This window comes from Argiope bruennichi, chromosome 3 (assembly GCF_947563725.1).
Source record: "Argiope bruennichi chromosome 3, qqArgBrue1.1, whole genome shotgun sequence".
Lineage (NCBI taxonomy): Eukaryota > Metazoa > Arthropoda > Arachnida > Araneae > Araneidae > Argiope > Argiope bruennichi.
Window position 1 is genome coordinate 143,542,565 of NC_079153.1, and position 26,879 is coordinate 143,569,443.

Sequence of the window (26,879 nt, forward strand, 5' to 3'; positions counted from 1 at the left end):
CATGTCATTGGGAAAAAAATTTGAAAAATTTCATAAGAATCGAGAAAAATAGACATTTTTTCCCCCTCATTTAAAAAATGCCATTCTCTAAAGATGATAGTCATCAATTCCAAAAACGAAATAATACCATTCACGATCGTGTAATGTGAAAACTCGCTGTTTTCCTACTCTCTCCTCTTTTTTTCTGTATAGAGCAGTCCAATTTCAATTTACAAAATAGTGGAAAACACGGGTATTTTTTATTGTTTTAGATTTATTGTTTACTAGCCGCCTTTTGGCGACCAGCCGGTTTGCCAATCTTAATGCACGTTAAAATTTTAATAATTAAATATTTTATGGAACTCCCATTTTAACTGCTTCTTCATTAAAATATTTTAAAACTTCAAATTTTAATAGTCATAATTCACTCTTAATATTATAAAGGCTTCAGCCATAACGTAATATGTATCTCTCTAATTTTCTGTTAGCTTCCGTAGAATTTATGCTTTAAATTAAAATGGAAATGATTAAATTGCAATAAATGTGATAATTTTTTTTTTTTACTGAAACGAAGCATTTTTTTTAAATATGAGTACTGAAAACGGAGTCGCTGAGTATTTAAACCTTATGGACACTAAAGAATATTTTTCTTAATTTATATAATATCTCAAGAAGTTTTGTTTTCAACAAAATTTTCCCAGATTCATCATGAACAGATCGATTAATTAACAATGTTTAGTTTTAAATGCATCAAACACTAAAAAAATAAACAGAATCGTTCGAAATAACCTGTCGAAAACATATAAAGCCTTCAAAGCCAACTCCGTAACAAGCCGTTGTCAACAATCAGAACACAATGCGCATGCATGGATTTTCACCGCCAATTATGATAACGCAAATGTGTAAATTTTCTACTCCAGTTGGGGTAACGCTATGCAGATTAGAAATTTTTAATTTCCTTAAATCTGTTTTATTTTAATTCAAAAGTACTTCAGAATGAATCTGAAAGATCGATTAATTAATAATGTTTAATTTTGAATGCATCAAACATTAAGAAAATAAACAGAATCGTTTTAAATAATCCGCCGAAAAATCCTAAGCTTAGCCTCATTACGGTTGAGAAAAAAACTGGAGCCTTACTCATTTGGTGGTGGGGAAAATGAAAAGATTTGTTTGGCGGGAAAGTTAGTTTTTAATTATTAATTAAAAACTAAAAATTCAAATAAAGGAACCCCAGGTGCACATTCCCAACCTCCAAGGTATACATGTACCAAATTTGGTAGCTGTAGGTGAAATGGTTTGGCCTGTAGAGCGCCAACACACACACATTGAGTTTCATATAAGTATAGATTGCAGATTTGACAACCCTATTTTATGCATGTTGAAAAATTTGAGATTCTAGAATATATTAATGAAGGAAAGTTCGATATTACCTTCTATAGCTAAAATATTTTATAATTTTACAGTAGATTGATTGAAGAATAAATAATTTCATTTAAAAAAACCATCATGCGTGCGAGAAAAAAAAATTAAATCATTTTGTCCAAATATTTTCTAATACGCATAACAATTTTATGTCAAATTTGTTATTATCTGATGGCAATAAAATTGCCATCAGATAATAAATTCTTGGATCTCATAATTTGAAATTGTATTTTTAAAGACCAGGAAAAGTTTTATGCCACAAAATAAATTAATGTCATGCAAGAACACTCATTTTCCCTTTATTCAGGCTTTTCCACATAATTTACTTTTACTTTTTAATCATTCACATGTAGTTGGAATTCTCATTAATTATTATAAGAAACATTAGGCTTTCTTTAACACTATGAAATTCAAGTTGAGTTTCAAGAATAACTCTTATTGTTATAAAAAGTGTTAATTTTCTAATTTCTTAATGCAGTTGAATTTTATTAATAAAATATTTGGTTTTCAGAAATCTTAATGTGAAAAAAATCTGTCAGGATTTTGGTAGACTTCCCTGAACAGGATGTGTAGTGGCATGAAAGGTGCTTTATATGCGCTTAAATTTGGAAGCTGTTTTTTGAGCACCATAAAAGTGCTTAATTTTAAATAAAAGTTTTTTAATTTATTTTTTTCATGTGCGAAAAAAATTTGTTTCCCTTGATGTTGAATATGATAAATTGAAAGCCTGGTTGTAAAGCTTTGTTTACTGATTGTATCAATTAAAAAAACTATCAGAAGGGAAGAATTCAGAGATAGAATCCAGAATAAGAGATGTGAATACATATTTAGATAATATTAGTCATTCCCCCCCCCCAAACCTACACACACTCTCTCCAACAATGGGCATCACAGTTTATTGAAATACTTTATTATCCTGCAGGAGCAGTATGAAATATGCACATTGTCAAAACTTGTGACTCGAAAAAGCTAACTTTTTAATATTTTAGATGATGAATTAATTTCAAGTAAGCATGATACATGTATGTTTAACCTTTTATGTGTTGTTAAAGAAGAATATGCAAGTTGATCATTCATCATAAAATAAGGGGAAAGCAAGGCAAGGCGAGTTTGATGTGCCTAAGAGATAGATATATTGAACATTAGAGAGACTGCTTTAATAATACTTATGGTAAAGCCTTCTAAATATGTTATGCATTCGATAATCATTCTAGTTAATATTTCATTTTGGAGCTATCTTTTGAATGACCTGCGAAGGAGATTTACTCTACTATATTGAATCATAATTCATTGCAGTTTGTAATTACATTGGTCAGGTCTAAAATCCAACATGACATTTGAGCTTTGAAGCCATAAATTTTCAACGATCGCAATTTCTTTCATGGTGCACTTTTTAAATATCCTCATTCATTTTAAAATTACTATTTGTTGGACCAATGACACTAAATTTTTGTTTTAAAAAGAATTCTAAGAAGTTTTTCAAAATTTATTTTTCAGGATTTAGAATCTATAATTTAATGATTTTCTGCTCATGTTGCTGTTATCGATTCGACCCTACCCACATCCTGCCAATGAAATCTCTGTGTATGTATAAAGGTTTGTGCTGATTGACAGAGCAACATGCAACATAAACCATTGAAGTTAAGAACATAAAATTTAGAAAGTTATTTTTTTGGTATTATAAGTCCACTAAGAATGGATTTTTCAAAATTTTAGAAGTTTCACTTTAATGTTATGACAGAAAAACTTTTTTTTAAAGTGTATTCCACGAAAATTATTTTTACGCCATCATAAAGGTTTTGAAGAAAGTAGCTCTTCAGTTTTGTTTGATTTTATTGAATAAGGGCATTTTTTCCTTTTAGTTTTAATAATTTTTTTAAATTGAGTTTTGTACATAATTTTAACAATTATTTTTATTGTAATGATATTATAAACAATATCATTGAGTCGCATGATATTTTACTGTTCTTGATGTCATGATAAAAAGAAAATTATTTCTTTGCTTTAATTTAAACTTTAAAGCAGTTCATTTAATAAAATTCTTTCTTCACTTGAGGAGTATTGTTACATTTTGAGGCAATGCGCTATATTATTCAACTTTAAACTACTATCTGAGCATTCTACCATTTTTTATGTAGGATTCTGCAATTAAAATATCAGTGTATTTCAATGAACAGAAATTTAGTGTTGTAACTTCATTGAATTATTATTTAACATTATTATTAACATTTGTTTAAAATTATTATTTAACATTTGTTTTTAAAAAAAAAACTCCTGTAACTCAGTGATAAAAGTAAATAACAAAATAACCATCAATAATGTCCGACATTGTATGAAATATTTCTCCCGAAATTTATATAAATGCTGAAAAATCTTGAGCATATTTATTTTGAACTACTCTTAATTATGTAGACTCATTTATGAAATATGCAAAGGAAAGAACTAATGCAGGATTGCCATACCACCAGGAGAAAACAGGGAATTTAAAAATAGTTTGTAAAAATCGGGAATTTTAAGTTTCTTAGGGTTCCCCCCCCCCTTCATTTAAAAAATCATAGCCATAGCTTCCAAAGACGATATCAATTGCGATTGTGTAATATGGAAACTCTCCCCTTTTTTCTTGTAAAGATCAGTCCAGTTTCGATTTGTTTGATAGTTCTTTTTTCTATGAGAATCCCGAATTGAAGCTGATGAGCATGTGCGACACTTCTGTAACTGAATGAAATATTTCTGCCAGAGAAATGTATTTTAATCTGCGGAGGCAGCGCGGTGGTGTTAGTCTACCTTATTTGAGTTATTGATTGGCTTGTTTATTATTTGAGAAACTATGAGCTTATTCAAAGTAGATTAGGGAAATATTTTAAACAATGAGCTGCTCAGAATCCGTATTTAATATAAATTGGATAGATTTAAAAAAAAACCAAACCCGATTTTGCTTAATGAATTCGAGAAGTTCTGCAAAATTCATTTGTTGCGTAATGCTCCTTTTATAAGATAATAAGGTTTAGTAATATGGGAAAACAGGCACTTATTAGTCATGTCAAAAAAAGGAAACATACAAGACTTGCCTGCCCGTTTCCAAAAATCAGCATTAATGTTGGATAAAAGGAATACATGTCAAATCTGTAAGCCTCTAATTGAATGTATGAAAAGCTGAATTTTGATGGGCCCCAAAACTTGTTGCGTCACATTCGTCCTTTAATGCATACAGTAATATCGGATATATTTTCACATATGTTCACTGAAAGTGAAATAGCTGAAAAATATATGTTCGGCCATACACAAATGACGTATTTTATTTGTTAGCAATAAATTCTATGAAACTGATGGCTGAAAAATCTGCATAAATTGGCGAAAATATTTAAATTAAAAAAGTAATCTTGCTTTGTAATTTTTTTTGAGTAATTATTAAATTATTTGTATCATGATAACAAAATGGTTTTATATTTTATTTCATCCAAGTAATGTATCCCCCCTTTAATATAAAAATTTTGTCTTGCTAAATTTTGGATATGTGAAGAGAAATTGGGGGGGGGGGGTGTAGGTAATATAAACCTTCTTTTAAAATGCTACTTTTTCGAATAATGTAAAATTGTTGCTTCCTGTCCCTGCTTTATGCACTCCTTAAAGCCATATTGCATTATAACTAGCATGAGTGCTATTCGAGCATTTCCTTATATCTTGAATATATGGAATTTTTTTTCCCAAATTCGAATGGCAACCTTGTAATAACAAAATGCTTTCAAATAATGATGCTATCATTTACTCAGAATTGTTTTCAAAGTTATATTCAGCATAATTTATTTATTTTGATGTATCATTTTAACTTTAAAAGAGTAATGGCGGAAATAGGATTAAATTTTGATTTTCTGTTAGATGTCTTTTATAGATACATAGAAAAATTATGTAAAAGTATTTATTTTCCAATAATTATGAGCATTTGAATAGATACTGAATCAATGTGTATATCAACAATAGTGTATCCTTGCAGGAAGATAAGCAGACATTTAATAGTATGGGAGTGCTACTCAACATACCTGAGTTTTAAGATATATAAGAACACAGTAGCAAGAAAATAAAGTATTTAAAACTGAGCAACACAGTTAAAATGTTATATTCTTATAAGAAAAAATTTTAAAGTTAAGAACTGTCACAAATTACCGAATAATGTATGATAAACTCCAAATAAATAACAGGAATAATTTACTTTCACACAAATATCACATTTATTTTTTTTAAATGAAAAAATTTTAACATTAGAATATGAAAATTAACAACTTGTACAATATATATATATATATATTCAAAGAACAATAATATATTTTATATAAAAAATTATGTGAAGACATAAAATCTTTTATATATTTAACAAAGTACTTATCATATGAACAATTTATCTTTATTAGTTTTATGTTCTACTTACATTCAATTCCATTTTGAATGCATGTAATATAATTAAAAATATCCAGACAATTTTAGAGTTACAAATTTTTTTTCAAATTTCTGTAGAAAGTAGGATGAACTGTTCTTGAACTTTGACCATTTGAAAATCAGATTTGGGCTTGCATTTTTCAGTGAAGATTCAGTCCTATGGTATTTAGGGGAATGACCAGAAACTGAAGGAAAAAAAATGATTTGGGCTTCATAAAAAGCTCATGAATTATAATTTTTATGAATAATTTTGTTTCTTGCATGTAATATTTACATTTTTTTTTTAAGTTACATGATTTTGCTTTTACAATACTGATTTCAAATGGAATTTTTATATAAAAATTCAATTAAAAATTGCCACATATATCTGACTTTTAAAGTAAGAAAAAAACTATTTTATGCTTCATACATACGAACTTAATTACTTACAACATCTATTCCTATTTCCTCAAATATTCAAAATGTTGACTTCAAATTTTAATATGATGATAAACTGACATGTTGTCACATACTGTTTCATATAATTTAGATGAAAATTTTGCATGTTATTGGTAAAATACTAATAATAAATAAATAAAATTCTTAAAAATTATTTATCTACTTTTATTTACTCAAATTTTAATATAATTCTAAACTAGCATAGTCATATACTATATAAATTTTTCACAATTTAGTTGAAAATTTTACATGTTATCAAAAAATATAAAATTTTTATTAAAAAATTCTTTCTTTCTGAATATCAATGTTATTTTAACAAAAATACATGTAAATATTATGCACAGGAAATAAAATTACTGATAAAAGTTGCAAGTTATTATCAGATTTCTGTGAAATGGGATAAATTTAAATTATTCTGATATGTGTCAAGTTTAAACCAAATCCAAAATAATTTCTTGAATTTAAATCTTAATTGAAAAATTTAAGTTCAAGTCTGTTCTTTACATGGTCGATGTTCAAGAATAATCTGTTCAAATAAAAAAGTACAAATAAATCCAAAGATATTTTTAATCATGTAATGTAGCACTGCATATAAAACAATTTTTATTGAATGAATGTTCAAGAAATTTTGTCATTTTCCCTTTTCAATTAATTAAAAAAACTATTAAATATGTTTTACCTAATGAGACACATGGATTCTTCCTTTCTATTTATGCTATTGTAATATGAACTTGGTTTATAACTTTATTTTTTTACATTATAATTACAAAATTAATTTATCCATAATTGTCAATAAAACATCCTTATATGATCTATCAGAAAAAATGTCAAAGGAGATGAATATAAATTGTATTCAAAATTATTTAATTTTTCTTTTACATAGTAGAATAACTTAATTTATGATTAAATCATTTTTTCATAATTTATGATTATGAAATCGTGTCATCAAAGTAAAAAAATACTTCAAGCATATAGCATCTTAGCAATTCAATAAAAATTAAAATAATATGATTAATTTAATTCTATATACATCACAAATGTTCTAAAATTATTTCACTTACCACCATTAATTTTATTTTCTTATAAATCTGTACACATGAAAAATGTATAAAAAGAGTGTATTAAACAAATATTAGTCCTTTATAGAAGATTTCTCTCCAATGTTGCTCTCAATATCTCGCCTTTGTTTTGCTTTTTGATGGTCTGCCATCATTTCTAATTGGCGAACTCTAGTGTAAGCAGCAGAACCAAGAAGAACGATGGAGTTACTGAGCCACCAAAGGGTAGATTTCTTCTCGTTGAACCACATTACTGCGACAACTGTCTGTGCACAGGCTTTGGCTGTTCCACTGATGTTATGTGTCAGTGGTGAAGTTACCTATAAATATTTAGTATAGCACATATCTCTTAATTTTCAATTATAATAACATTACTCAACATACTCATTTAAATACATGAATAATTCAAATTTTTCAGTACAATTTTTTTTTTTGTTCCCTTGAATTTTCCATACTGCTTGGGATTCAAATTTATTTTGGCTTAAATCGAAATTTGTAAAATTCTTTTTATTCCTCAATCGATTTTTTTTATTAAATATTTTTATCTTGAATCATTAGCAATCAATAGTGAATATTTTTAATGCCTTTAATTCAATTGGGGATTTCATTACTTAACATACTTATTTAATAAAAAAAAATCAAATATTGGGTTATATATCTAGAGAAATAATACTTTAATTTTAAAAAATAATAAAAAAGCCTTGACTTAAAATTGAACATGTGAAATGTATAGTCTATTTTGAAGTTTTATTGAATTTAAAATGCTGAGTGCAAAACATTATTATTATTACTATTCATTAAAAACATTACTGCATTTTGCAGTTTTAAAATTATTTTCTCTTGCTGTGCATATATTTACATCTAGTATTATTTTCATTTAATTTTTTTAAATAAACTGCATTTCCATTGTAGTGCCATTTACAAGTTTCTAAACATTGCACATTCATACACACGTAATGTAAGCAGGATTGCCACGTCACCGGGAAAACACAGGGTATTTGAAAACCGTCTGGAAAAACAGGAAAATTTTCATAAAAACTGGGGAAGTACAGGAAATTTTACGTTTCTTAGGGTCCCCCCACCACCACCACCAATCTAAAACAGGCGGCGTTAGCAGGGGGGGAATTGCCCCCCAGTCGGCGAGAAATTGAGAGTTTCGTCGGCAAAATTTTTCATTACTTCAAAATGGTTGTGGAAAAGCACACATTCTCGAATATGAAAATTTAAAAACCATCTTAAAATTAATATGTTGTAAACAATTAAGTAGCTGTTAAAGCGGTTTGATTATGTTTGGTAAAATAATCAATAGGGTGGCAGGTCAATAAGATGCCGCATTTTGAGGACGATTTTTGATCGCCTGACTATGAACGCAATTGGATAGATGTAGAAGTTAAATTCACAGATTTGCAGGCTTTTGATTGAAATGTCGTTCATCAAGCTTCTAGTTAGCATTACTTCTGACAGCGTATCCGACAGGGTGAATAAGTTATCTCATTCTGCCGACTATGAACTGAATACGATGGAAGTTCGCTAATTTTCAGACATCTTGTTTAAATGCTCATTCGGCTAATAATTTGCATTACTTTTGGCAGAATAACAGACAACGTGTCAAGTGAGTAAGAAGTCACATTTTTGCCGATTTATATTTGTCTTTCGGCTAAGATGTTATCATAAGTTAGGAGAAAAAAAAATTTATCGAGTACTTCGATTATTTGCAAGTGGAATTATTAGGGAAAAATACTTTTATATTTCACAAGATATAGGGCCGGCGTCCTGGCATAGGGGTATCGCCTCTTCCCCGTGACCTGGGCATCCTGGGTTCGAGTCCCGGATCGGGCATGGTTGTTCTTCATCTGTTGTACCTGTGAGATGTGTGAATGTGCCCCCCTCTAAAAAGGGGTTGTACAAGCGAATGTGATGCGTGAATAGCTAAGACATACTCTTGGCCCTAGTTAGCGCAACTAAAACAAGAGACGCTCCCTTGGCTTAAAATCAGCGAGCTTGTCCATGGCAAGTGCCATTATAAACATGAATAGGGCGATAGTTTTCTATAATTAGGAATTCAATGAATCATTTTATGAGATTTTAGATTATAAAATGAATCATTTTTTTTTATCTAATTGTTATTTCTTCGGTGATGAATTGGTAACTTTATTTTATTTTACTTCACTGAGAATTCTCTGCTTAAAATCTAGTTTATGGTTAAACTAAATTTAATAAACACTCTTTTTCTCTCGATACTCTTGTATTTTATGCATGCTAAGAAGAGTTAAGTTGCTGTAACCAGGTTATGTGAATTCATTATAAATTACTGGAATAAGTAAATTTTATTATAGTAAATTATTTAACAGTAAAATATCATTTTTATGCAATCTAATTTACTGGCTACAATTATTAAAAAAATATTACCGACTGAAAATGACGACAAAAAATAAATATATATGTTATGGTAGCTTTTTAGCTACGCTAAGAGCTTATCCAAGTATGTACTAAATTTGTTAAATAAATTACTACCCCAAATTCTTAAGATTCTGCATTCAGTATTATAACTATGTAATCGGAAAAAGTATTTTTTTAAAAATTTCTTTTACATTTTTTAATAAATATTCTTTACAGTAAAATCTATATAATTTCTGGTGCTTCTAAATTTTTAATAGACTTTAAATAAAGATATCTTGATAAAATGATAATGTCTTGATTAAAATATTTATTCATAGATGATATATTAATACCTTGACATACGAATTTACTTAACTGGTACATCTTATTAAGGACAATTATTATTATTTTAATTCCTAAAATAATATAAAGTCATTTGAGGCAATGATGAGTTTTCAAGTGATTTTTGCATTTTAAATTACTCAATACTTTCACTTAATTGTAGATTAAAAATTCAGTAATTCGATGCGCGATCCAGACTCGTCATTGTATGCGAAGTGGTTACGAAAAACCAATGCATGCAACTGAGGGGATAAAAATAATTTTTTTAGAGGTATATTAGCTTGCAATAGCTTCGAGGGAAACAAGTACTTAACCACAAGAACACGTGCTTAAAAATGAAGATAGAGGAGTTCATATTCTAGATCTAAATGTTTTTTTAATAAAACGCTTTGTCTTTTAAAGTTTGATAGTTTTTTAGCATATACATAATACATGGGACACCTAATGCTTAAGCCGCTCATTTTTCACACGTTCATTTTTCAATCTTACATAAAATAGTTAAGTTTGTACATATCTTTACAAAATATCTTCTCAAACTTTCTTAAGAAACATCATTGTATCTTTTCAGCATTCTATATCGTTCGTGTCCGAATTATATTAAGTTTTTGTTGTATGCGCTCGCTTATTCGCCTCGGTTTCGAAATATATCTGAATTCCCTCTCGTTGTTGCAATTCTTATAAAAATTATTTTAGGTAGGAGACTACACAAAGGAGGAGGAAAAAATCGGTTTTTGGCGAAAGCACTGAATATTCCATTTTATTTACCATGTTGGATTTCTAAAAAATTTCTTTTATAAAACTTTTTGAATATAATTTCTACATTCATTTTAAATAGCTTCCATGATGAGAACATGTATTTGTTTAATTTATAATGACACCGCATTCTACCTCAGCCTGTGTTTCTATCTATATACTACAATCTAAAATAAATATAATTGTATTTTTTCCAAAATTAGATCTTAGTGCAAATAAATCTCAAGAAAACATACAAGACTATGTGCCAGTTCAAGAGTCATCACTGTTGTTGGACTTAGTATCTAAAGCCCCATACCGACGGTCTGTGCGCGCCTTGAATCAGGCGCATTTTGTCCCCTTTCTCCTCACTTGTGGTTTTCAGGGCTTCATTGATATCTGTTCTTTTTATCGACAATTTGTGGGAAGCTCTCAATCGATGTCCACAGGCAAGAGTAGTCCTACAATAGGTCAGATGACAGATTTACGACCATATCAGTAAATACAACGGGCCGCTGGAACGGGGCTTAAGAGAAATACAGGAAAAGATAACGCATCAAATTTAATGTCCGAAAATAAACCGATTTCGAACTTTTTAGTACAAGCACAATCATTTGAAGCTGAATTTTTATGGGCATTAAAACTCGTTGCGCTACATTCGTCCTTTAATGCATTCAAATGATATATCGGAAATATTTTCACATATGTTCACTGAAAGTGAAATGGCTAAGAAATGTATGTTGTGCCAAAGGAAAATGTCATGTTTTATTCATTACTTATTAGTACCATGAAACTGATGCCTGAAAAATTTGCAGAAAATGATGCCTAAATACATTAATTGTCAAAAATGAATAAATAAATAAAAAGCAATCTTGCTTTTGTAACTTTTTTTTTGAAGAAATCATTAAATGATTTGAATTATGATATCAAAAATGTTTGGTGTTTTATTTCGCCCAAGTCCTTAATTTTGTGTGACTCTTAGTTCAAGAGCATGAGAGGTAGTATATCCACTCCCTTAATATATAAATTTTGTTTTGCTAATTTTAGATAATAAATAGAGATAAATTCTTTCCCTCTATATGTAAATATAAAAATTTTCTTTTAATATGCTATTAATTCAAATAATGTTAAATTGATGTTTCCTTTCCGTACTTTTATCACTCCATCAAATCATATTCCATTATAATTAACACATAAGAGCTATTCGCGCATTTCCTCGTATTTTGAATATACGTACAGGGAATTTGTTCCCCCCAATATCAAGTGGCAACCCTAATAAATTTTTTTGTTTAATTTTTATAATACTTGATAGCTATGATCTTTTGTAAAATTAATATAATATAAAGATATGCTAATTCCTTACCTTAATTTGAAGTCCTGTAACATATCCTATGGCAAATCCAAATGTGCCTCCAATAGTCATTAAGGTCCAAAAGTAAGAGTCAGTCAATAATTCAAAATCAAAAATGCTGGACATCTCGCCAAAGACTATCATCAGAGGAATAAACAATATAATGGCATTGATATTGTTATAAAATGTCAAAGCCCAAATGCTCCCATCAACAACTGGAAGAATCTTCTTCATGTAAATGGAATACAGAGAAACAAAGAAGCTAGCAGAAACTCCATAAAGTACACCTTCTATAGACAGAGAGCCTGCAAAATAAATATTTTTTTAATTGAAAGATGCCAAGATTTATTAAGTCGGGGCTTTTCAAAGCCCTCCCCTCTACTTAAAAATCATTATTTTCTTCATAAATATAATAATAAAGACAGGCAAGATAAACAGAAACATATTTTAGACAGAATACTTCTTTTCAGTCTCAATTTATCTGAGTTTACTTCTATAGTAGTCATAAGTGCAACAAAGAGTAGATAGTCATGCATTAAACCATTGAATTCTTCAAGGAAAATTTTTCCTAACATTTAAGGAATTCAACATGACTTAGCAACATGACATTCAATGACTTAGCTTCCCATTCAAACCAATTAAAATACTGCAATACATAGATTAAATCATTTCAAGTTTCCAAAACGAAAACACAAGAAAATTTAAATTAAAAATCTTTAAATATCTATCTACTGGTTGTTTTCTTTAACAATGCCTTGCATTGAAAAAATCTTATTATTCCATTTTAATAAGAATAAAAGAAGGATTAAACCATATTATATCTAATTTAAATTAAATTTCAAATGCACACATATGAAAAAAGCCAATATGAAACACTATTAATGTTTTAAATTTAATTAGTATGTATATTAAAATACACATATATATAAATAATTTTCATGACAAATTTTTGGATTACAAAAATTAGCTTGTTATCAACTGTTACATATGTTAATTCAATTGATAAAAAATATCTGAATGAAAAAATAAAATTTTGAAATATTTGATTGTTTCTGAAGAGTCTTCCATTAAGAATGCACTTAAAACAGAAATTTAGAACCAAAATAAAAAACACATACGTATTTTATATCGCGTGTTCAGTCGAGTCTGAAAAAGTGAATCTTCTTTTTTACTTTCTCATACACGAAGTAGAGTAAAAATTCAAAAGTAATAAAATTATCAAAAGATTCAAACTCTAAATTTTGATGGGTCTTCTTTTTTTTTACACCTCCTGAATTCGAAAAACACATTTCTAGAATTATCGTTCTGTCTGTCTGTGACAAAGATAACTCAAAAACACTTTGAGCTAGATGAATGAAATTTGGTATATAATCTTTAAATCAATTTTGGAGATATCTACCAAATTTTAAGCAAAATCTATTCAGTCTGCTCAGCTGTTCGGAAATAAGTTAATGCAATAACTCCAAATCAAAGAGAACTAGATGCATAAAACATACATATATTTAACATCTATAATGTGGATGGTACATATATTTAACATCTATAATGAGGTTGGTACATATATTTAACATCTATAATGAGGATGGTACATATATTTAACATCTATAATGAGGATTATACATATATTTAACATCTATAATGAGGAAACCTATCAAATTTTAAGTCAAATCCAACAAAGCACTGAAGTCATAATAATAAGAAGCATGTAATATACCTGAATAAGCATGTAAACATAATAATTCAAAAACATAAGAACTTAAATATGTCAAATTTTGTATGTGATTTTGTGACTAAAATTGTAGTTCTGTGTCAAATTTTGGTTCAATACATCTAAAACATAAATTCGATTTTTGGATACCATTAATGCATGCCCAAGATTAATTTAAAAAAAAAAACTTGCTAAGGATTACATGATAAATTCAGTAAAAATGCTAAATTCATGACAACATTTAATATTCCATAATTATCTCATGCCAATGACATGCAAGGCATTACCCAAGGTCCACAATTTTTCACAGGGGGTGGGGGTAACACCTTTATTAGAGAATAAGTGAGAAAGTTTTGGCGAGACCACTCCCATTGGTTTACATAACAAAAATAAAATAACAAAAGATACAAATATCAAATATATTTTTAAAAATGAGATAATTTCATAGGAGTAAGTTAGGTAAATGACTTGCAAATGGTGATCGAATTTCGACATTTCTCGATACATCATGATTTCATTATTTATTTATTGCTACTATTAATTATAGATAGCATTTCCTAACATAATGATTAATCAGAATGATTGGAAATAAAAGGAATTTTGTAAAAGGAAAGGAAAAAGGAATTCTGTAATAAAAATATTTGTGTTCTTTTTCAATAAAAATAATTAGAAAATAATTTTGTTTTAAACACTCTCAATAAATTATGACAACGTTAAAGCAATGTCCATATTCCACAATTACTCATATTCCGTTTTTTCAATAACATACTGTTGGTTTAGAAAACGTCAATTTCCTTCATTCTTCATTTACGACATAATAATGCCTTTAACAAGTAAAATTAAGTAGTCTGAATAAAATTCGAAAACTGAAGTCTAATGTTCCGAAAAATTCATTCTACACATTGATTTTATTCTTACTTTAAAAGTGTTATTCGCAGGTTTAATTTCAATATGCACTAGCATTTTGAAAATGGTTGGATTAGATTAATTTAATTTTAAAAGAAATTAAAATTAAAGAAGCTTTTATGCAATTTACTACTTTAAAAATCAAAAAAATGAAAAATCATATCGGGTATAATAACAAATATTATAGAGTGTGCGTTTATTTAGGGAAGAATGATACAATACATTAAAAATTTTAGAAAAGGTCTTCCAATTTTCTTTCAATAATGAAACGACATAATCAAATAAAGGGAAAATGCGCCATTATCATTAATATAAACTCAATCAAAATATAACCAATATTCAAATAAAACGAGTTCACAAAAAATTTCTTAAGTCAATTAAATGCAAGATTTTTAAAAATATTGTATATTTGAAATTAAATAAGTGTACATGAATAAAAAAAAAAGCAAAGCAAAGAAAATATTCTTTAAACTGTGTAAAAATTTGGGGAAAAAGTACATAAATAAAAAAAAGGCAGAGGGGAGAAAAAAAAAAAAAGTTTTTTAAATTGTGGGAAAATTTAAAAACAGCACAACATATAATCCAATCAAATAAACTGAATAAAAATGATTGGATTATATGTAGAAATACACTCATGTCCATAAATTAAAAATAATGCAAGTTCAGGGGGGAAAAAAAGAGTCAGAAGCAAAACAAATGTGACTTATTTGTAAAGCCTATTGATTAAACAAAAGGTAAAGAGCAAAAAAGATGTTATATGTTTGATATCATTAATAAAAATTACAAATTTTTGCTCCCTGGAGCAAATTACAATAAAAAAAACTATTTACAAAAAACAATATTACATGGCTGGTATGATGGTTAATACATCCCAGACGATGCAATACATTCCGTAGAACGCCTAGGCATTTTGAGTATCAAATTATCGATCTCATCTTGGGGAATATTACACCACTCATCAAGCAATGCTCTCCGAAGTTCCGGCAGACATGTAGGAGGTGGTTGACGGGCTGCAACTCATTGGCCAAGTATGTGCCACACATGCTCTACTAGATTCAAGTCCGGTGAGAATGCTGGCCAGTCTATACGGGTGATATCCTCCGATGGAAGGCAGTCGTTTATGATGTTTGCACAGTGAGGACGGGTGTTGTCATCCATAAACACGGATTCTGTGCCAATGGCACCTCGAAACAAACGTACATGTTGTTCCAGAATGACGTCCTGATTGAATGAATTGGCCTGTCATGGTTCCAATTTGAACATGCAGGTCAGTTCTGGTACCCAGAATAATTCCTCCCCAAACGAGCAATCCTGCACCACGTAACTGTGTCGTTCAATGATGTTCTCTTGGTGGTAACGGGTACCTTGCGCTCACCATATGAAAGTTCGGCGAGAATCAGACAGCAAGCTAAACCTGGACACGTCGGGAAACATGAAAAGCCCACTGTTGCGGTGTCCACAATGCATGCTCTCTACTTCAGGCTAACTGCAGGCGGCAGTGAGTTGCAGTAAGTGGAACACATATGATAGGCCTACGAGCATATAGACCAATCTGCCCTAAGCGTCTGTATACGATCTGCCTTGAAACTGTCGTACCAGTGGCTGAAGAGAGCTGACGAGACAGGTCTCATGCTGTGATCCGTCTGTTTCTTTTGGCAGTGTCAAATACTGGTCCTCATTCAGCGTTGTAACTCGGGGGCGACCTGTGCTGTAATGTCTACTCACATTACCATCATCTTGGAATCCTTGCCAAAGCCTGGAGATGACACTCTGGGCGATTCCAAGTTCCTCGGATATATCCAGCTGAATACGCCCACATTCCAGACGGCCGATAATTTTACCATGTAAAAAATCATCCAAATGCATCCTTTGTGTCATAACTATGTGGTTACCGCACTGAAATTCTTATAAAGCGCTTGCGAACAATTTTACTTCGTTGCCTGTATTCCTTATACATCACTCTCTTACACTCTCGTCATTGTGACGTACTATCGGTGTCATCTGATGGCTTCCATAAGATTTTTGAAGATGTGTGTAGTCATTTTACGGGTGATATATGTATTTTAGAGTTAGACTTCCGCATGACTCTGAATTATCCTTAAGTTATGGACATGAGTGCATTTAAAACTCTGCAGTAATATATAATCGGAGTAATAAATATTTGTTCTTTAAAATCAGTCTTTATTTTAAATACAAAATAAAACAATTTAATAAAAAATATATCATGAAATTAGAAAAGAGTATTTTTTAAAGATATAAAATTAGAAAAATTATAAATTTTTAGAAATATAAATGTGCATAGCACAAAAAAAGCACGTGGATTAAAAAGAATATACACACACTGTCTCAAAAGAAAACACACTGATATACAAAACAATGCTTTGAAATCCATTAGTAAAATATTGCCAGAACTGATTCTGTATAGTCATGAAAATTAGATCATTATCGAAAGTTCGATATAAATATTGCAGTTTGATCAAGTCCAAACAGCGCGAAGCAATCGATCAACTACGTTGAGCATCAAAATTTAGATGAAATATTCTATCATTAAAAATAATCTTAAATTTAAATGCAAAATAAAATATTCTAATAAAAATTATATTATGAAATTGAAAAAGATAAGTTTTTAAAAATGTAAAACTAGAAAAATGTACATTTTTGAAAATATAAAAGCAGATGCTACTGAAAAGTATGTGCATTAAAAAGTTTTAAAAAATACCAACATACTGTCTACTGGTATACAAAACAATGTCTTGAAGTTCAATATAAAAATTACTGCCAGTCCCGAAAGTCATGAAAATTCCTTTATTATCAAAAATTCGATAAGTATCAGAAATTTCATTAAGACCGATGGACCATTCGAAATAGTTTTGAAAGGAATTGGAATTTCTAACAGCAACTAATGATCAGGGCTTTGGGAAGGGTTGATCTCTTTTCCACTGTCCGTTCTTGTGCCCCTTAAGGCGGAGAGAAGAGATTCCCATTCACAAAAGGACATTTACAAAAACCTTCATTTCACATGTATTGTTCACCATTTATGCAAAAAAAATCCCATGTTAGATCAAATGTTCAAAAAGGATTAAGCTTTCACATTGTAATTCTGTTTCATGTTAAGAAGGTTGACACTAGTGTAAGCGTATTATTGCAGGAGAATCTGAGAGACTTCAAAGCCTGTTGCATTTTTTTACTACAAGTTGTATGAGATCATACATATAATAAATTTTTAACGCCAATATGGTATTGAAATTTCGATTTTGTATTTATTTTTATATTTGTTTATATCTGGAACACAGAATTTAGAAGTTATCTGTTATACTAATTTTAAGCAAAGCTTTTTTTTTTTTTTTTTTTTTATTTTCCCCATGGAAGAATTACTTTTTCAAACCTCAGCTACATTTACTTATTAATGGCAGTAAGAATATCTTGCAGTAAGATATTTGTATTCCTTATTTAAAAAAAATTGCATTTTAATTTCAAATTTATTTAATTAAAAAAATTTAAAATATTGGATTGATATTGATAAAATATTGATTGATTGGATACAAGAAAAAAGAGAGAAAGATTGAAAAAATATTTCCACAGACAATGAAAAGATTATTAATAGGAATGCTATTACAATTCCTAGAAATCTATATTAGCTTTCAAGATACAACCCACAACTGACTTATGCATGTTAAGGATATGAATTCACTACACCAGCACTTAACAACATAGCAAAATACTCTTTAAAAGACATAAAAACATGCATTCTAAAATTTAATAAAATCTCCTTTTCTTTCTTTCATTTTTTTTTTCTTTCTTTTTATGAAGAAAGTCAGCTTTTTTTCTGTAAAATTTTAAAATTTTATCATTTTTGTCTTCAAAAGTAAAAATATTAATTTCATAAATTTAGTTTTTTCATTAAAAGATTAAATTTATATCTAATCTGTTGACTTATTCTTTTCAAATTTTAGCTAAATGTCCATGAGTTACCATTAAAAAAAAGTACTATAATTGCATATGCATAAAATACAAATGTATATATATTTTTTGTTGTTGTTACTGCTGTTCAGTACAATTCCAACTGTTCTAAAGATATTGAAAATTTCTGCATGACCATCCCTTAAGAATTTGCATTTACAAAACATCAAACATAGAACAAATATGTAGAACACATACTTCATTAATAACATATATATAAATAGGTAGACACATTTTTAAAGAGGAATATAACTTGAACCTTTTTGTTTCAAGATAAGTAATATATATACACAATTTCTTTTTATCTAAATGTATTACAAATATTATTATATTAATTAATATTATTTAAATATATTGCATTTAAATGGTTCAATACAATCTGTTTAATTAAAACTACAGACATTAAATGAATGTCACATGAACAAGTGAATTTCTTACAATAAGGAAGTTTTAAAATTTCAATACACCATATAAGCTTTTTTCTATATGCATTTTAAAAATGTTCAGCTGATTCAAATTGAAAATAAAGAGAAATTTATTTGTTTCTGTTTAACATGAAAAGTTCTTACCAGCTGTTCCTTCTTCATTCACACCTAAAGCAAATCCAAAAATGATGAATACACAGCACATAATAGATTGAAAAGATACTTTTTGATGCAGCACAGTAAATGTCAATATCTAAAACAATGAAAAAAATAAATAATAATAATAAAAAAACTAGAAACACAAACACACAAATTATAATATAATAATTGTAAAAAAAAAAACACTACATTATTTATTTCAATTTTCATTCATTACTTTTTAAAATATCTATTGAGAATTATAGTCTTACAATCAAGAATTCTTATTTTATAAAGGATTTTTGACAATATGATATTTTATATTTTAAAAAACATTTTAACATGATGTTATTTTGAGAAAAAACAATTATAATTTTTTATTTAACTTTTAGATAATTGTTAATATTTTTATATTTAAATAAAATAAAAATCTTGTAAATCACAGTCTGAACTCAAATAATAAAGACTATAATCTTAGTTTAATTTTCTTTTCTATCACATAATGATTTATGTAGATTTGAAGAATCACTTATTTTTTATTCATTATAATTCTCAAATGTAACAAAATTAAAAATTCTTTCATTTTCTGATGTTTTTTAAAAGATTTTCACTGAATAGAAAGACTTTAAATATGTATTACCATTTTTTATACTAAATAAAGGAGATCAAGAAAATAATCATATTGAATAAAACTGTTTTACATAAAAGTATATTGCAAAATTTGAATATTAATTAATTAATAATAATAAATATAGGAAAACCCTATTACAAATAAGACAATATAAAATTAAATGCATATTATGCAAGCTATAAAGTTATTTAAAATAAAATAAAACTATATATTCTAGTATATTAAACTCTAACTTTTAAAATTTAATTCATAAAAAAATCATTTCACTTCTTTAGTTATCACAATTGGTTTTTATATTTTAACTAAATATGTTGATGGAATAAGTAATTTACAAAATAATGGCATCGATAATTTATTACAAGTACCTGAATTCCTGATTATAATCCAGGAAAAATTTTGTAATAAAAATATTTCTTACTTATTTTACATATTTTTGTATGTAAAAATATTAATAATCTTCTTTTCAGTCTTGAAGGGAGCACAAAAAAAATATTGTATGTAATAAAAAATTAATGAAATATTTTTATGATTATCAATAATTTAATTAAAATTTATCAACATTTAAGTTATATTTGTAATTATTTTTTCTGCTCAAAAATAAAATTATAATTGAAGCATTAAGTGAATGAATATTTATTTTTGAGGGAAATTTATTTTTAAAACATTTATTTTTGATTGGTAAAAGAGTTACATATTAATTATAACTGTCTGTAATTTTATATAAATATTTTTTAAAAGAAAAAACATGTTCATATCTTTAATTTTTTTTAATTATGATTTAGGTATTAAGAGAAAATACATTTATTTTTTCATATAAAAATTAGTCTCATATTTATTGAAAACATCTTTAAATTGTTAATTTAATTTAAGTAATTCTGAATATTTAAAAAAGTATATTAAAATTTATAATTAATTTTCTTCTAAAAATTAAATTATAATCTAAGAAATAGGTGAATAAATATTTATTTTTACATAAAAAAATGAAAAATATTAATTAAAACTGTTTGTAAATTAATAAATTAATTTGAAGTAAATTAGAAAAAAAAACCAAACTAGCCCAGAATCAAACTCGGGTCTCGTAAATGCTACACCAGCGCCTTATCCACTATAATATTTGGGTCTCGGCAACAGAGACAGATTATTAGTATATAAACTATGCAGAAAATTTCAGGACTCTTTTCTTAAAATTGACTGCCTATTGCACTTTAATATTTTTATGAGTGAACATCCTAAATCTATATTAAATCTCATCCCAAACCCAATTTTCAACCTCATGCCCTCCTCTTGTTAATTACCAAACTTGGTACAGATATACTTTGGAAATAAGAATATACAACTTGTAGCACTTTTTTTTTTTTTTTGCAATTTTAAGGGGAGTTTGCATCTTTTGTATGTTTTTTTTAATGTAAATTTCTGAAAAAACTATTGCACACAACATCTTTATATCATTCTAAAATTTAAAAAAAAAAAAAAATTGCTGTCTACTAATAATAAATTATGAGTACCAAAGATAATAATATCAATTTAGTTCTGAAAATTTTTCCAAAAATTTGACGTTTTTTTGAAAATATTATTATTATTATTTGCATAATTTTTAATAATGGATTTCACTGATGTAACGAAATTAAAATTGTTTTCATAATTTCATGAAATATTTTATCATGCGATTTCCTTTCCCTGTTGAAAGCTAAGGTAAATTTGCATGAGAAATCAGAAAATGAAATTACAATACCACAAAAAATTTGAAATGGAATATCTATATACTTTCATTTTTAATGGTGTTATGATGTCATAGTACATGTTATGTGCACGAACAAAGTCATAAGAGTTGATTTTATTAGGAATATACATGTACATATTAAATAATAATGGAAGAGGTGCAAGATCATTAGAATAAAAATTTACAGAAACAAACTGGACAATGTAACAATAAACAGAATAGAAAAAATGTAAGGTTACTGAAATAAAATAGCAATATTTTCCACCTCCCAATTTGAAATTTAAAAATATTGAGAGAATAAACATCAAGTTGTGCATAAGAAATTTAATTAAAATTAAATAAAGTGTCCCAAAATTAACTCAAGATTTGAATTTGCCATTATTTGTGCAGCAAAGTATTGGAAACCCTATTAAAAAAAAAAAAAAAAAAAAATTGAAGTTTAGGGTTAGTAAAAATGGTGTGTTGCAAGATAGAACAATGTATTTTCATTATTGAACAATATTTCAAAAATAACTAAAATCTGGTGGAGTTCAAAAATTTGAGAATTGGCCCCTAGATCGTGTGATTTGACACCAATGGATTTTTTTTCTGGGAATATTTTAAGTCAAAGGTTTATGCCTACGAGCAACATGCATTGAAGGAAGAAATTCAACCCTGCATCAATGAAATTCAGCAACATTTATGCAAAATAGTCAAGGAAAATTTCGACAAAAGTGTGTGCATATGCCAGCAAAGTCGTGAAATCCATTTGCCTTTTGTGTTATTCTATACATAATCCTATCCTGGGTACTTTATGATTCAATAAAAATATAACAAACAAACAAGTTTTTTATTTGATATAAATCTTGAGTTAACACGTTGCTCTATCATGTAATGCTCCATTTTTACTAACCTTAAACTATCAGCTATCAAATGGTTTTTTTTTTTTTTTAACAGGGTTGCAAACACTTGTATTGCACAAATGGTGACAAACTCAAAGTTTGAGTTGATTCTTTCTCAACCAATATTCCCAACAAATCAATTACCAAAGGTTGCAAGTATGTCAATAAAATAGAATATTATATCAGATTGCATCAATTAATTCCATATGAAGGGTTTTTTAATAGCATTTGAACCAATTAAAACAATTAACTGAAGATTAAATAAAGCAATTTAAATTCATAATAATTCCATGTAAATCAGCATATTTATCAAGCAGTAAACTCATTAATCCAATAAACTAATAGCATAACAAAAATAAGAATTGAAAAAAAAAAAAAAACATTAAAAACCTACCACATTGAAAACAGTTGTTAAGGATCTGCCTATATAGTAGAATGGAACACCTACGTATTTAAGGCACAGGTTATTGAATGTGATCATGGCCACAAAAATAAAAGACAAAGGAAGCACCTAAGGAAATAAAATTGTTGCTATAATACAGAATGAAAATGAAATACAAACAATAAAATTCTGAATTCCAGATTTAAATATTCAATCAGTAAGAAGCAAAAAATGTGTATGTACTTCATCCTTGTAGTAAGAATGAATGATCAATGTCACCTAGGATGTTGCTTCATACATTCATTTCTCTAGATGTTTATCATTCCTCATAATTCAATGTATTTGATGATCATGGCTTCCTGGCATAATGAAATGCAAATCACTGCAACTGCCTCATTATTGTTATGAAGGAGATTTTAAAGGGGGGGAAAAAGAAAAAAAAAAGATGCTGGTGAATTATAAAATTGCACCGAAGTAGAATTTCAGAAAATTGCTAAATTATCTATGATTTCAAGAGTTATTAAACGAATTTAAAATTTTATCAGCCTGTCACTGTATTTATCAATCAATTGCAGATAATCGTTTAACTATTCCATTTTCAAAACGATGCTGTTTGAAAAAAAGACATGAATATTATAACCAAATAATTTGAAATGGCAGGCCAGATGGACAGATCTGAGCATTCACTTTATTTGATGAGTGAGAAAAAAAATTGACAAGTCTCAGATCACATTCATATTTATTGATTCTCACAAAAATGAAAATGACTGCAAGATATAACTGAATAGAAATATGAATGTGCCAAGTATGTTCAAGTCTAGGGGTGGTTAAGAATCTTTCAATTTCTCTAATTTATAATTGTAACTTTTATTATTCCTTATTATAAAATTCACTTCTATTTATTTTGCATACAACCTAAACATGAACGAGAAAAAAATTCGGTGTAGCAAATAGCTAAAGGGTTACATGAACTAAAAAATTTTATATATTAAAGCATATAACTAAAATTTTTATTTATATAAGTATTAATAAATATAATTAAGATGCTTCAAAATTAAATTTTGATTTTGGGTTCACTTAACATTTTAGTAATTAGTCTCTTTCTTTCCATTTTTATTTATGTTTTTTTATTATTTTTTAAAGTGTATTTATCTACAGTAAACTTGATTTAGAATTTAAAAAATTATTTTTTATATAGATTTACTCTGTCTTAGAAATTTAAATTTACATGGACTTCAGGCATGCAAGCATAATCAAATACTTTTTAATTTCACATAGCTGTTACTATTTATATTTATTTTAATTTTTTAAAAAAAATTCAGATATACAGAATGAAATTTAAATGTAACATATTGTTGCTTTAAAGTTTAAAAAAAAAGCATGCAAATATTATTTCAAATTAAAAGAATAAATGGCAATGAAACAGAAAATATTACATTCAACTTGTATATTGATATATTATAGTTTAGATTTTGTCAAATTTCATATGAACTTAGAAAACATAATAAATTTATTTCTTTAATTTTATTCGATAGCAAAAAGCTTCCTCTTCTTTCCTTTTTGCTGAGCTTTTTCTTCAACATGCAAAAGTCAATGATGTAACTAGGAAAAAAATATTTAAATGAAATAGTAAAGTTTAAAATAAGTTTCAACCAGATTGGCATTAGAGTTTAAAATTTACTAAAAGTTTTATTAGAAAAGCCAATTCAAAAATTATTTATACAGATGCATATATACATGTGCAAAATAATAAATTATGTACAAAATAATAAATTCAGATAATTCAAGATTTGGACTTTTGATAATTGGAGTTACTTCTTATTACTGTTAATAGCAATAAATAAATGAAAGTTCTAAAAGAATTCTCTTTTCTAATGGTAATAGTTATATCAACTGTATGCTTTGACAATATCAGAATTAGAAACAGATATTTAATAATTTTTTAAAACATAAATATGAAATTCAATACTTACTGCTCGTAAAATACTGATGTTTATTTTAACTGAGGGGAAAGATATTAGAGATGGAACAACTGCTGCCATGAAACTCAACACAGCACATAATGCTACAGTAACTACACATTGAAAACAAGTCACAAAAAGTGGAGCATTGATCTAAAATATAAATATTTACCAATAACAATTTTCTGTAGATGTCCTTTACATAAATATCATAAAATTGTTCGTTTTCTAAATTATATATGCATAATAAGAGATTCTGTTGCTCAAAGGCAACAACAAAAACATATAAAGATAAAGAAATGAATTAATGAAATTTAACAGTATTACATTAAGGTTAGATAAGTACTGATGAGAACAAATCTAAATATTTCTATGTAGGACAGAAAAAAGCGTATAAAAAGCATTTCAGAAAAGCATAATTTGATTTTTTATCATATTAGATTAATTTCAAGAATGTGGAAAAATTTAATTTATCAAATAAATATTTATGAAACTTTAAAAATAAATTAATAACATACCTAAATTAAATAAATATATCCAGGAAACATTTATAAAAATTAATCCATGTAAAATGGTAGCAGAGGAAAAAAATAATTCTAATATAAAAAATACTAATTTTCTTTTGCTAAAAAATCAGATTCGATTTGTTATTTTTCTTAGTTTTATAATTAATTGCTACATGAAGAGTTAATAACATTTTATGAAAAACACAAATTATAACTTAAATATTGATTAGAAACCAAAAATGTAAGCAAGCATCTTAATTAAATTAAAGTTTAAGAATTCCAATACCATCAACCTATACAAACAAACCATGAAATAACAAATAATTAAATACATAAGCAAACAAGTAGAAAACTCTTTAAAAAAATCAATTACATAATCAAAGGAAAAAATCTTAAAAGGACAAACTGCACTGATATTTGTCAGCTTAGATAATATACTAATATTTAAGTATACTAAATATTACTGTCAATACCTAAAACAATAAAAAAATTAAGAAGAAAAATTAAATTACTTCTCACCTTAAAGTGGTCACTGCTTAGAAGGTATTTGTTCACAAAGACTAATGATATTGAAACAAACCTACATAAAATAAATGAATTTGAATAGAGAATTAGTTTTAATTTTAACTTTAATTCAATTCAAATATATTTTCTTACAGATATGTCAAATGAAATATATAATTTTATAAATTTTTTTCTCTAGTATAGTTATTAACATTTAAATATTACAAATAATTAAAACAATAATATATACTTTTCTACTACTAAATGGAAATATCATATCATCCCAGCTAAATACTTTTAATACGTTAACTGATTAAAATTTAACCGAAAAAGGTGTTTAATATTAACTGATTTATAAGAATGCATTTTAATATGCTTTTCTTAGTTCAACTAAAAAAGAATAGTTCACTTCTGTTTACTGTTCAAAACCTTTTATCAAGAACCAATTTATCATTGGTTATATTGCAGTGTTTTTGAAAAAGTAAATAAACTTATTGATTAATTTCTAGATGAATGAATACATTATGTTAAGACAAATGAAACAAAAACAGCCTTCAATTAGTTTTAAACATATTTTTTTTTTAAATATATGATATGACAACATAAATAGAACGTCTACGCACTGTGTTTTAACATTTACAATTAATCTGCCATTTGAAAAAAAAAAAGTAATTTATTAATATTTCAAATAGCTTAATTTACCAGTAACAGGACACAACAACAAATATCCTTATATATTTGGAAAACAAGGATTCTTGGACTTTAACAGCCATCTTTCAGTCACTTGTACAATATCAAATTTTAAATTTAGCATTCATTAATATGTTAAAGCAAATTTAGTAAAAATTAAAATTTATCGGGGAAAACTACGCATTTCATAATTTGATGGTAACAAATTTTTCAAACTTGCTACTTTATTACAATTTAACTTTAGCAGACGAAAAAAATAAACCTTTCCTGACATAAAAAGCCGCATAAGATGAGACTCGTTAATCTGAGGACACTTTATACTCCTATCGTAG

General features: G+C 27.3%; 1 protein-coding gene across 1 annotated transcript; it reads right to left on the reverse strand.

Annotated features, from left to right (window-relative positions):
• Positions 1–5,760: 5,760 nt before the first annotated feature.
• LOC129964250 (GDP-fucose transporter 1-like) lies at positions 5,761–26,879 on the reverse strand. The gene is made up of 8 exons (XM_056078992.1): positions 26,560–26,879; positions 25,873–25,933; positions 24,860–25,000; positions 22,899–23,015; positions 19,279–19,387; positions 12,148–12,440; positions 7,335–7,651; positions 5,761–6,020 (listed from the first exon to the last, which is right to left on the reverse strand). The coding sequence occupies exons 1-7, from the start codon at positions 26,628–26,630 to the stop codon at positions 7,406–7,408; spliced, it is 1,038 nt and encodes a 345-aa protein (XP_055934967.1). The 5' UTR covers positions 26,631–26,879; the 3' UTR covers positions 5,761–6,020; positions 7,335–7,405.